Source organism: Salvelinus fontinalis, unplaced genomic scaffold (assembly GCF_029448725.1).
Source record: "Salvelinus fontinalis isolate EN_2023a unplaced genomic scaffold, ASM2944872v1 scaffold_0625, whole genome shotgun sequence".
Classification (NCBI taxonomy): domain Eukaryota; kingdom Metazoa; phylum Chordata; class Actinopteri; order Salmoniformes; family Salmonidae; genus Salvelinus; species Salvelinus fontinalis.
Genome location: NW_026600834.1, coordinates 40,046 through 50,443, shown reverse-complemented (window position 1 = coordinate 50,443; position 10,398 = coordinate 40,046). Strand labels below are relative to the sequence as shown.

The following is a 10,398-nucleotide window of genomic DNA, read 5'->3' as shown; positions in this document are numbered from 1 at the left end:
TTTGAAGTGCGCAGGTCTCACTCCAAGATCTTGTGTTCAGCCCCTGGAAGAGATATTCAACTGCTTTCTTCTCTCACTTCCGCATTACACCCAGATGAAGGCGTATGACGTGTTTCTACGGTCCTAAGTGACATGACCTTTTATAGACACGCTTTTAAAGAGAGACATCGCATTTGGAAATCTCAATTCCGGATAGGAAATGGGCTGTAAAAATAGTTTTGTTCCACTTAGAGAAATAATTCAAACGTTTTTAGAAACTAGAGACTGTTTTCTATCCAATAGTAGTAAATATATGCATATTGTAAGATCAAAAATTTCTTAAGAGGCCGTTTGAAAATGTGCACATATTTTCCAGTTTTTTCATATTCACCCTGCAGCCATAATTAACTACCTTATGATGCTTTTAACTCCTATAACGAGTAAAAACATGACCTGAGAAATATAACTGGCTACACTAATGCTTGGAAAAAGAGCAGGTCGGTGTCCACCGCGCGTCCGGCGCATCTGGAAAAGAGTTCCTACCTACAGGTTTTTTTCATTTATAGTGGCTGTGATTGCGCAATCGATACCATTCAAAGCGTCATCACGTAAAGGCATCCAGGGTAAGCAGTGTCCGTATCCTGATAGCGTTCACAGTGGCCTTTAAACTGACTCCAGATCAGGGGCCAAAATGTGTGAAATCTGACTCCATGTCAGGGAAATTGCTGTAGAATGAGTTCTGTTCCACTCAGAGACAAAATTCCAACGCCTATAGAAACTAGAGAGTGTTTTCTATCCAATAATAGTAATAATATGCATATTGTACGAGCAAGAATTTAGTAGGAAGCCGTTTAATCTGTAATGCAATTATGCTAATGAGAAAACAGCACCCCGTGTAGTCGCAAGAAGTTATTAACACTGGAGTGATAAATCATCAGATGATCATGTGCAAGTAGAGATACTGGTGTGCAAAAGAGCAGAAAAGTAAATAAATAAAAACAGTAAGGGGATGAGGTAGGTAAATTGGGTGGGCTGTTTACAGATGCAGCGATCGGTTAGCTGCTCAGATAGCAGATGTTTAAAGTTGGTGAGGGAAATAAAAGTCTCCAGTTTCAGCGATTTTTGCAATACGTTCCAGTCACAGGCAGCAGAGAACTGGAAGGAAAGGCGGCCAAATGAGGTGTTGGCTTTTGGGATAATCAGTGAGATATACCTGCTGGAGCGCGTGCTACGGGTGGGTGTTGTTATCGTGACCAGTGAACTGAGATAAGGCGGAGCTTTACCCAGCATGGACTTATAGATGACCTGGAGCCAGCATGTCTGGCGACGAATATGTAGCGAGGGCCAGCCGACAAGAGCATACAGGTCGCAGTGGTGGGTGGTATAAGGTGTTTTAGTAACAAAACGGATGGCACTATGATAAACTGCATCTAGTTTGCTGAGTAGAGTATTGGAAGCTATTTTGTAGATGACATCGCCGAAGTCGAGGATCGGTAGGATAGTCAGTTTTACTAGGGTAAGTTTGGCGGCGTGAGTGAAGGAGGCTTTGTTGCGAAATAGAAAGCCGATTCTTGATTTGATTTTGGATTGGAGATGTTTAATATGAGTCTGGAAGGAGAGTTTACAGTCTAGCCAGACACCTAGGTATTTATAGATGTACTCATATTCTAGGTCGGAACCGTCCAGGGTGGTGATGCTAGTCGGGCGGGCGGGTGCAAGCAGCGAACGGTTGAAAAGCATGCATTTGGTTTTACTAGCGTTTAAGAGCAGTTGGAGGCCACGGAAGGAGTGTTGTATGGCATTGAAGCTCGTTTGGAGGTTAGATAGCACAGTGTCCAAGGAATGGCCAGAAGTATACAGAATGGTGTCGTCTGCGTAGAGGTGGATCAGGGAATCGCCCGCAGCAAGAGCAACATCATTGATATATACAGAGAAAAGAGTCGGCCCGAGAATTGAACCCTGTGGTGCCCCCATAGAGACTGCCAGAGGACCAGACATGCCCTCCGATTTGACACACTGAGCTCTGTCTGCAAAGTAGTTGGTGAACCAGTCAAGGCAGTCATCAGAAAAACCGAGGCTACCGATAAGAATATGGTGATTGACAGAGTCGAAAGCCATGGCCAGGTCGATGAAGACGCCTGCACAGTACTGTCTTTTATCGATGGCGGTTATATCGTTTAGTACCTTGAGCGTGGCTGAGGTGCACCCGTGACCGGCTCGGACAACAGATTGCACAGCGGAGAAGGTACGGTGGAATTCGAGATGGTCAGTGATCTGTTTATTAACTTGGCTTTCGAAGACCTTAGATAAGCAGGGCAGGATGGATATAGGTCTGTAACAGTTTGGGTCCAGGGTGTCTCCCCCTTTGAGGGGGATGACCACGGCAGCTTTCCAATCCTTGGGGATCTCAGACGATATGAAAGAGATGAACAGGCTGGTAATAGGGGATGCGACAATGGTGGCGGATAGTTTCAGAAATTGAGGGTCTAGATTGTCAAGCCCAGCTGATTTGTATGGCTCCAGGTTTTGCAGCTCTTTCAGAACATTTGCCATCTGGATTTGGTTGGCATAAATGAGTAAAGCGTTGCCACAGAAATGTTTGAATTACAGCAGATACCTACCGGTAGCTCAAAAGTAGAAGCCAATTTTGTTGCTGTATTAACTGCATTTAAAGGTTGCGTGTACGTGCTTTTTTAATTCATGGCGACTAAGTACGGTTTGCTACGACGCACACCCTGAGCGTTCATCATGCGGCTAGAGAAGGCCTGTATGAACAGACTTCCTCACGCTTCTCATAGAAATTTACCGGTTTCTTCCAATGATTTATCCCATGTAAATCGGAGTGGGTGGGAAATCCTGGTCAAACTGTTCCTGCCCTCAAACCCTAGGTTAGCGGCGCTACAAGCAACTCTGGGAGAGCCTGGACCTGATAGCAATCTGCCAGCTAAGACAGGTTAGCATTGACTTATTTAAACCTGAAAGTTTTAATTGGCACTGGGATATTAACACACCCCGCCAAAACGATGGGCTAATGATACGAGAGCTTGTTTTATATTTAAGCTTTCACTAATAGGAAACCAAGTCAGTTACGAGAGAAGACACCCAGCAGAGTCATTTAAATGCAAGTTGACAACCGTGATATTAGTTTGCACTGAGACCATTAACCCGATTCTAGCAGCCTCATGTACCAACCCCAAACACTCAGTTCCACAACAATCAAGTTTAAATGAACAAGAACCCATTCCACATCATGTGATGCTACTAGCATAATTTGACCAAATGTAGCTTAAGTCAAATGGTAATTTAAGCACATGGGTCAAAGTAGACATATTGCTGATGCCAAAGCATGGTTATAATAGAAAATAAATGTTGCCATCACCAGTTACTCATGTCAGGTCAAAGACCTCAAAAACAAAACTGAGGACACAATTATTACAGTTAGCGTTTAATTGAGCCAAAACAAGAAATTGCAGTTACACACACACAACCTGGACAAAAAAACCAATGAACTCTTGCATGGACCCCGAGCATCATGTCCCACATCAGATATCCATGTTTGTGGTCAACGGGGGCTGAGATGCAGAAGTCAACAGTTCCTCAATGGCATGGTCAGACGGGCCGGTGGCAGCTTCAGAGGTAGCGTCGTCCGACGGGCCGGTGGCAGCTTCAGAGGTAGCGTCGTCCGACGGGCCGGTGGCAGCTTCAGAGGTAGCGTCGTCCGACGGGCCAGTGGCAGCTTCAGAGGTAGCGTCGTCCGACGGGCCAGTGGCAGCTTCAGAGGTAGCGTCGTCCGACGGGCCAGTGGCAGCTTCAGAGGTAGCGTCGTCCGACGGGCCAGTGGCAGCTTCAGAGGTAGCGTCGTCCGACGGGCCAGTGGCAGCTTCAGAGGTAGCGTCGTCCGACGGGCCAGTGGCAGCTTCAGAGGTAGCGTCGTCCGACGGGCCAGTGGCAGCTTCAGAGGTAGCGTCGTCCGACGGGCCAGTGGCAGCTTCAGAGGTAGCGTCGTCCGACGGGCCAGTGGCAGCTTCAGAGGTAGCGTCGTCCGACGGGCCAGTGGCAGCTTCAGAGGTAGCGTCGTCCGACGGGCCAGTGGCAGCTTCAGAGGTAGCGTCGTCCGACGGGCCAGTGGCAGCTTCAGAGGTAGCGTCGTCCGACGGGCCAGTGGCAGCTTCAGAGGTAGCGTCGTCCGACGGGCCAGTGGCAGCTTCAGAGGTAGCGTCGTCCGACGGGCCAGTGGCAGCTTCAGAGGTAGCGTCGTCCGACGGGCCAGTGGCAGCTTCAGAGGTAGCGTCGTCCGACGGGCCAGTGGCAGCTTCAGAGGTAGCGTCGTCCGACGGGCCAGTGGCAGCTTCAGAGGTAGCGTCGTCCGACGGGCCAGTGGCAGCTTCAGAGGTAGCGTCGTCCGACGGGCCAGTGGCAGCTTCAGAGGTAGCGTCGTCCGACGGGCCAGTGGCAGCTTCAGAGGTAGCGTCGTCCGACGGGCCAGTGGCAGCTTCAGAGGTAGCGTCGTCCGACGGGCCAGTGGCAGCTTCAGAGGTAGCGTCGTCCGACGGGCCAGTGGCAGCTTCAGAGGTAGCGTCGTCCGACGGGCCAGTGGCAGCTTCAGAGGTAGCGTCGTCCGACGGGCCAGTGGCAGCTTCAGAGGTAGCGTCGTCCGACGGGCCAGTGGCAGCTTCAGAGGTAGCGTCGTCCGACGGGCCAGTGGCAGCTTCAGAGGTAGCGTCGTCCGACGGGCCAGTGGCAGCTTCAGAGGTAGCGTCGTCCGACGGGCCGGTGGCAGCTTCAGAGGTAGCGTCGTCCGACGGGCCGGTGGCAGCTTCAGAGGTAGCGTCGTCCGACGGGCCGGTGGCAGCTTCAGAGGTAGCGTCGTCCGACGGGCCGGTGGCAGCTTCAGAGGTAGCGTCGTCCGACGGGCCGGTGGCAGCTTCAGAGGTAGCGTCGTCCGACGGGCCGGTGGCAGCTTCAGAGGTAGCGTCGTCCGACGGGCCGGTGGCAGCTTCAGAGGTAGCGTCGTCCGACGGGCCGGTGGCAGCTTCAGAGGTAGCGTCGTCCGACGGGCCGGTGGCAGCTTCAGAGGTAGCGTCGTCCGACGGGCCGGTGGCAGCTTCAGAGGTAGCGTCGTCCGACGGGCCGGTGGCAGCTTCAGAGGTAGCGTCGTCCGACGGGCCGGTGGCAGCTTCAGAGGTAGCGTCGTCCGACGGGCCGGTGGCAGCTTCAGAGGTAGCGTCGTCAGACGGGCCGGTGGCAGCTTCAGAGGTAGCGTCGTCAGACGGGCCGGTGGCAGCTTCAGAGGTAGCGTCGTCAGACGGGCCGGTGGCAGCTTCAGAGGTAGCGTCGTCAGACGGGCCGGTGGCAGCTTCAGAGGTAGCGTCGTCAGACGGGCCGGTGGCAGCTTCAGAGGTAGCGTCGTCAGACGGGCCGGTGGCAGCTTCAGAGGTAGCGTCGTCAGACGGGCCGGTGGCAGCTTCAGAGGTAGCGTCGTCAGACGGGCCGGTGGCAGCTTCAGAGGTAGCGTCGTCAGACGGGCCGGTGGCAGCTTCAGAGGTAGCGTCGTCAGACGGGCCGGTGGCAGCTTCAGAGGTAGCGTCGTCAGACGGGCCGGTGGCAGCTTCAGAGGTAGCGTCGTCAGACGGGCCGGTGGCAGCTTCAGAGGTAGCGTCGTCAGACGGGCCGGTGGCAGCTTCAGAGGTAGCGTCGTCAGACGGGCCGGTGGCAGCTTCAGAGGTAGCGTCGTCAGACGGGCCGGTGGCAGCTTCAGAGGTAGCGTCGTCAGACGGGCCGGTGGCAGCTTCAGAGGTAGCGTCGTCAGACGGGCCGGTGGCAGCTTCAGAGGTAGCGTCGTCAGACGGGCCGGTGGCAGCTTCAGAGGTAGCGTCGTCAGACGGGCCGGTGGCAGCTTCAGAGGTAGCGTCGTCAGACGGGCCGGTGGCAGCTTCAGAGGTAGCGTCGTCAGACGGGCCGGTGGCAGCTTCAGAGGTAGCGTCGTCAGACGGGCCGGTGGCAGCTTCAGAGGTAGCGTCGTCAGACGGGCCGGTGGCAGCTTCAGAGGTAGCGTCGTCAGACGGGCCGGTGGCAGCTTCAGAGGTAGCGTCGTCAGACGGGCCGGTGGCAGCTTCAGAGGTAGCGTCGTCAGACGGGCCGGTGGCAGCTTCAGAGGTAGCGTCGTCAGACGGGCCGGTGGCAGCTTCAGAGGTAGCGTCGTCAGACGGGCCGGTGGCAGCTTCAGAGGTAGCGTCGTCAGACGGGCCGGTGGCAGCTTCAGAGGTAGCGTCGTCAGACGGGCCGGTGGCAGCTTCAGAGGTAGCGTCGTCAGACGGGCCGGTGGCAGCTTCAGAGGTAGCGTCGTCAGACTGGCCGGTCGCAGCTTCAGAGGTAGCGTCGTCAGACTGGCCGGTCGAAGCTTCAGAGGTAGCGTCGTCAGACTGGCCGGTCGCAGCTTCAGAGGTAGCGTCGTCAGACTGGCCGGTCGCAGCTTCAGAGGTAGCGTCGTCAGACTGGCCGGTCGCAGCTTCAGAGGTAGCGTCGTCAGACTGGCCGGTCGCAGCTTCAGAGGTAGCGTCGTCAGACTGGCCGGTCGCAGCTTCAGAGGTAGCGTCGTCAGACTGGCCGGTCGCAGCTTCAGAGGTAGCGTCGTCAGACTGGCCGGTCGCAGCTTCAGAGGTAGCGTCGTCAGACGGGCCGGTGGCAGCTTCAGAGGTAGCGTCGTCAGACGGGCCGGTGGCAGCTTCAGAGGTAGCGTCGTCAGACGGGCCGGTGGCAGCTTCAGAGGTAGCGTCGTCAGACGGGCCGGTGGCAGCTTCAGAGGTAGCGTCGTCAGACGGGCCGGTGGCAGCTTCAGAGGTAGCGTCGTCAGACGGGCCGGTGGCAGCTTCAGAGGTAGCGTCGTCAGACGGGCCGGTGGCAGCTTCAGAGGTAGCGTCGTCAGACTGGCCGGTCGCAGCTTCAGAGGTAGCGTCGTCAGACTGGCCGGTCGCAGCTTCAGAGGTAGCGTCGTCAGACTGGCCGGTCGCAGCTTCAGAGGTAGCGTCGTCAGACTGGCCGGTCGCAGCTTCAGAGGTAGCGTCGTCAGACTGGCCGGTCGCAGCTTCAGAGGTAGCGTCGTCAGACGGGCCGGTGGCAGCTTCAGAGGTAGCGTCGTCAGACGGGCCGGTGGCAGCTTCAGAGGTAGCGTCGTCAGACGGGCCGGTGGCAGCTTCAGAGGTAGCGTCGTCAGACGGGCCGTTGGCAGCTGTAGAGGTAGCGTCGTCAGACGGGCCGGTGGCAGCTTCAGAGGTAGCGTCGTCAGACTGGCCGGTCGCAGCTTCAGAGGTAGCGTCGTCAGACTGGCCGGTCGAAGCTTCAGAGGTAGCGTCGTCAGACTGGCCGGTCGCAGCTTCAGAGGTAGCGTCGTCAGACTGGCCGGTCGCAGCTTCAGAGGTAGCGTCGTCAGACTGGCCGGTCGCAGCTTCAGAGGTAGCGTCGTCAGACTGGCCGGTCGCAGCTTCAGAGGTAGCGTCGTCAGACTGGCCGGTCGCAGCTTCAGAGGTAGCGTCGTCAGACTGGCCGGTCGCAGCTTCAGAGGTAGCGTCGTCAGACTGGCCGGTCGCAGCTTCAGAGGTAGCGTCGTCAGACTGGCCGGTCGCAGCTTCAGAGGTAGCGTCGTCAGACTGGCCGGTCGCAGCTTCAGAGGTAGCGTCGTCAGACGGGCCGGTGGCAGCTTCAGAGGTAGCGTCGTCAGACGGGCCAGTGGCAGCTTCAGAGGTAGCGTCGTCAGACGGGCCAGTGGCAGCTTCAGAGGTAGCGTCGTCAGACGGGCCGGTGGCAGCATCAGAGGTAGCGTCGTCAGACGGGCCGGTGGCAGCTTCAGAGGTAGCGTCGTCAGACGGGCCGGTGGCAGCTTCAGAGGTAGCGTCGTCAGACGGGCCGGTGGCAGCTTCAGAGGTAGCGTCGTCAGACGGGCCGGTGGCAGCTTCAGAGGTAGCGTCGTCAGACTGGCCGGTCGCAGCTTCAGAGGTAGCGTCGTCAGACTGGCCGGTCGCAGCTTCAGAGGTAGCGTCGTCAGACTGGCCGGTGGCAGCTTCAGAGGTAGCGTCGTCAGACTGGCCGGTAGCAGCTTCAGAGGTAGCGTCGTCAGACGGGCCGGTGGCAGCTTCAGAGGTAGCGTCGTCAGACGGGCCAGTGGCAGCTTTTGAGGTAGCGTCGTCAGAGGACAGGGCATCATTTGCCGTAGAGCTACCGTGGTTTGGAGAAGCTTGGGATTCTACTTCATTAGTCTCGAAATACTCTAGAGAGAAAACATAAAGGAACAGTTGGGTATTCTACAGCAACACAGCTGTTCTACACGGTCTAGTCCAAATTGCCATTTGAATGTTGAGCAACATGAACCCAACACAGATTTCAAAGTATATGTTTCAGGCCGTACCATCTCTGTCTTGTTTAGCGTCAGACCCTATGGATCGGAGCAAGGCCAGGGCATGCACAATGGAGACGTCATTTGATGACAGCTCTGAAAAACGTAGGTTAAGGTACACAAGCAAAATGACCAAATCAAAGGGTTTGACAACATTATTTAGACAACTGAGTTACTCTATGGTGTTGAATGTGTGTCAAGCACAGCAGCACCATAGACACAGTACAAAGCTAGAAGGGTTGTGGAAAGAAACACTTACCTCCAAGTCTCCTCTGCAGAGAGACTTGCTCTAGCTTCTGGGACTTTCCAACAGGGTAACAAGAAACTAAGGAGAAAGTGTTGACAGAAGTTGAGTTGACACAAAATAGCTACATATATTAATAATAGCAGACGACCAATGCGGAACAAACAGACAGTCAAATTTTTATCTCCAACTGATAAAGATAAAATTATTTCCCAACCAATCCCTTCAATCCAAATAAAACATTAGTGAACCAACCTTTCACAACCCCCACAGTCACCACAAAGAGCAGCAATTCTCTCACACCTCCCATGATCATGAAAATAGTCTGTGTTATCAACAGGTAATGTCTTCACATGGCCTGTATGAGGCTTATATAGGCCACTAATGACCTTTTACCTGACAAACATGACTTAACGATCAATTAACATGCTTGATTGAGGTGTTACATTCAGATAGAAATAGACCATGTAGAATGTATGTTGGGCAGGCAATCTTTTCTACTCCATATATTGCATTTATATCTGTAATGTTTAACCCTAATGGTCTCAGCTCAGCAGTAGAAAGAAGTAGGCCTAATTATTTTAGGTGTAATCTTCAAAGATATTAGGGGGAAATAAACACTGTACCCAAATCCACTTTTTACAATGCTCCTGGGAAATGGGTAGGCCTCCACCATATAGTCCTTCACAGTTTTACAGCTGTGTTATATTCCTTTATTTACATAGATCACATACATAAATATATATGTTAGCTGTAGGTAGCTTTGGGATAAAATTCCCATATTGTATTGTTACTAACATAAATCATAATATATCATATTTTCCTAATTTGCTCTGTAGGAGGTTCGTCATATGAAGGACATTCAAGTGGATGTGACCCCTAACCTGCAATAGGGGCTCAGTGGGGTGACAGACATCCTGTAACGGATCTCCAAGCTAGTGTCTGAGGACCTGGAGGAGGCTGTGTCTACAGCTGTGGTTCAGGACAAGCATGGTAACCTACCCTAACCTCACTGTATGAAGGATTTTATTGTTATTCATAGTCATCTCCAATCTGTTCAAATATCACTGTTGTTGATAACACACATTACCAAAATGATTCACACTTGTCTTCCTATTTCCACATAATCTGTCATGGTTCCCCACCTTAACAGGGCATAAAACCAACCTCTCTTTATTGCTCTCTTTATTGCTAATACAACCAAATCCAACAGCGTTTGAGTATCTTAATGCTTTTCTTCTAACCCTGAATGGCAACTTTTTATCCTAGTACACAAGCATGTCATTTTATCCATCCACACCCACTCTACTGCCGCATGTCCACTGCGGCTGAGACTTTCACCCACTCGTTACAGGTATTAGCAGGTAACCAACCCCACCCGGGTCTTACCCCCTAAGACTACGACCGGTCATAATTACAATGGGACTACTGAATAAGCTCAGGCTTTCTAGGTCCGTACCCTATAATTGGTTCAGCGTACGACTCTCATCTCCCCAAGATGTCAGAATTAGTGATAACAGGTGTAGGAACTGTGCCTACCTTGTTTCTGTTTCACTGATTCAGAATCTCTAGTTCGACTGCAAATCGTGGTGAACCCTGCTCGCAGTGCCAACTGTTAGGTTCTAATTCTCAGAGTAAAAACTCGACGGACACTATGAAAGCTTAAACCAAGTTTATTCTTCCCAGAGGGTCAAGACAGCTGCATTAGACAAAAAACATATTCACACAAGCACTGATATTTAATCCTTTCTCCTATGCTGAGTCTACTCCTACACCTCTGAACAGC

The 10,398-nt window shown here is 53.1% G+C and overlaps 1 protein-coding gene across 1 annotated transcript; it reads right to left on the bottom strand.

Moving 5' to 3' along the window:
- Positions 1-3,408: 3,408 nt before the first annotated feature.
- On the bottom strand, positions 3,409-8,972 carry LOC129846765 (mucin-19-like). Its single transcript, XM_055914630.1, has 4 exons — positions 8,868-8,972; positions 8,628-8,693; positions 8,381-8,464; positions 3,409-8,242 (listed from the first exon to the last, which is right to left on the bottom strand). The coding sequence occupies exons 1-4, from the start codon at positions 8,926-8,928 to the stop codon at positions 3,522-3,524; spliced, it is 4,932 nt and encodes a 1,643-aa protein (XP_055770605.1). The 5' UTR covers positions 8,929-8,972; the 3' UTR covers positions 3,409-3,521.
- Between the last annotated feature and the right edge of the window lie 1,426 nt (positions 8,973-10,398).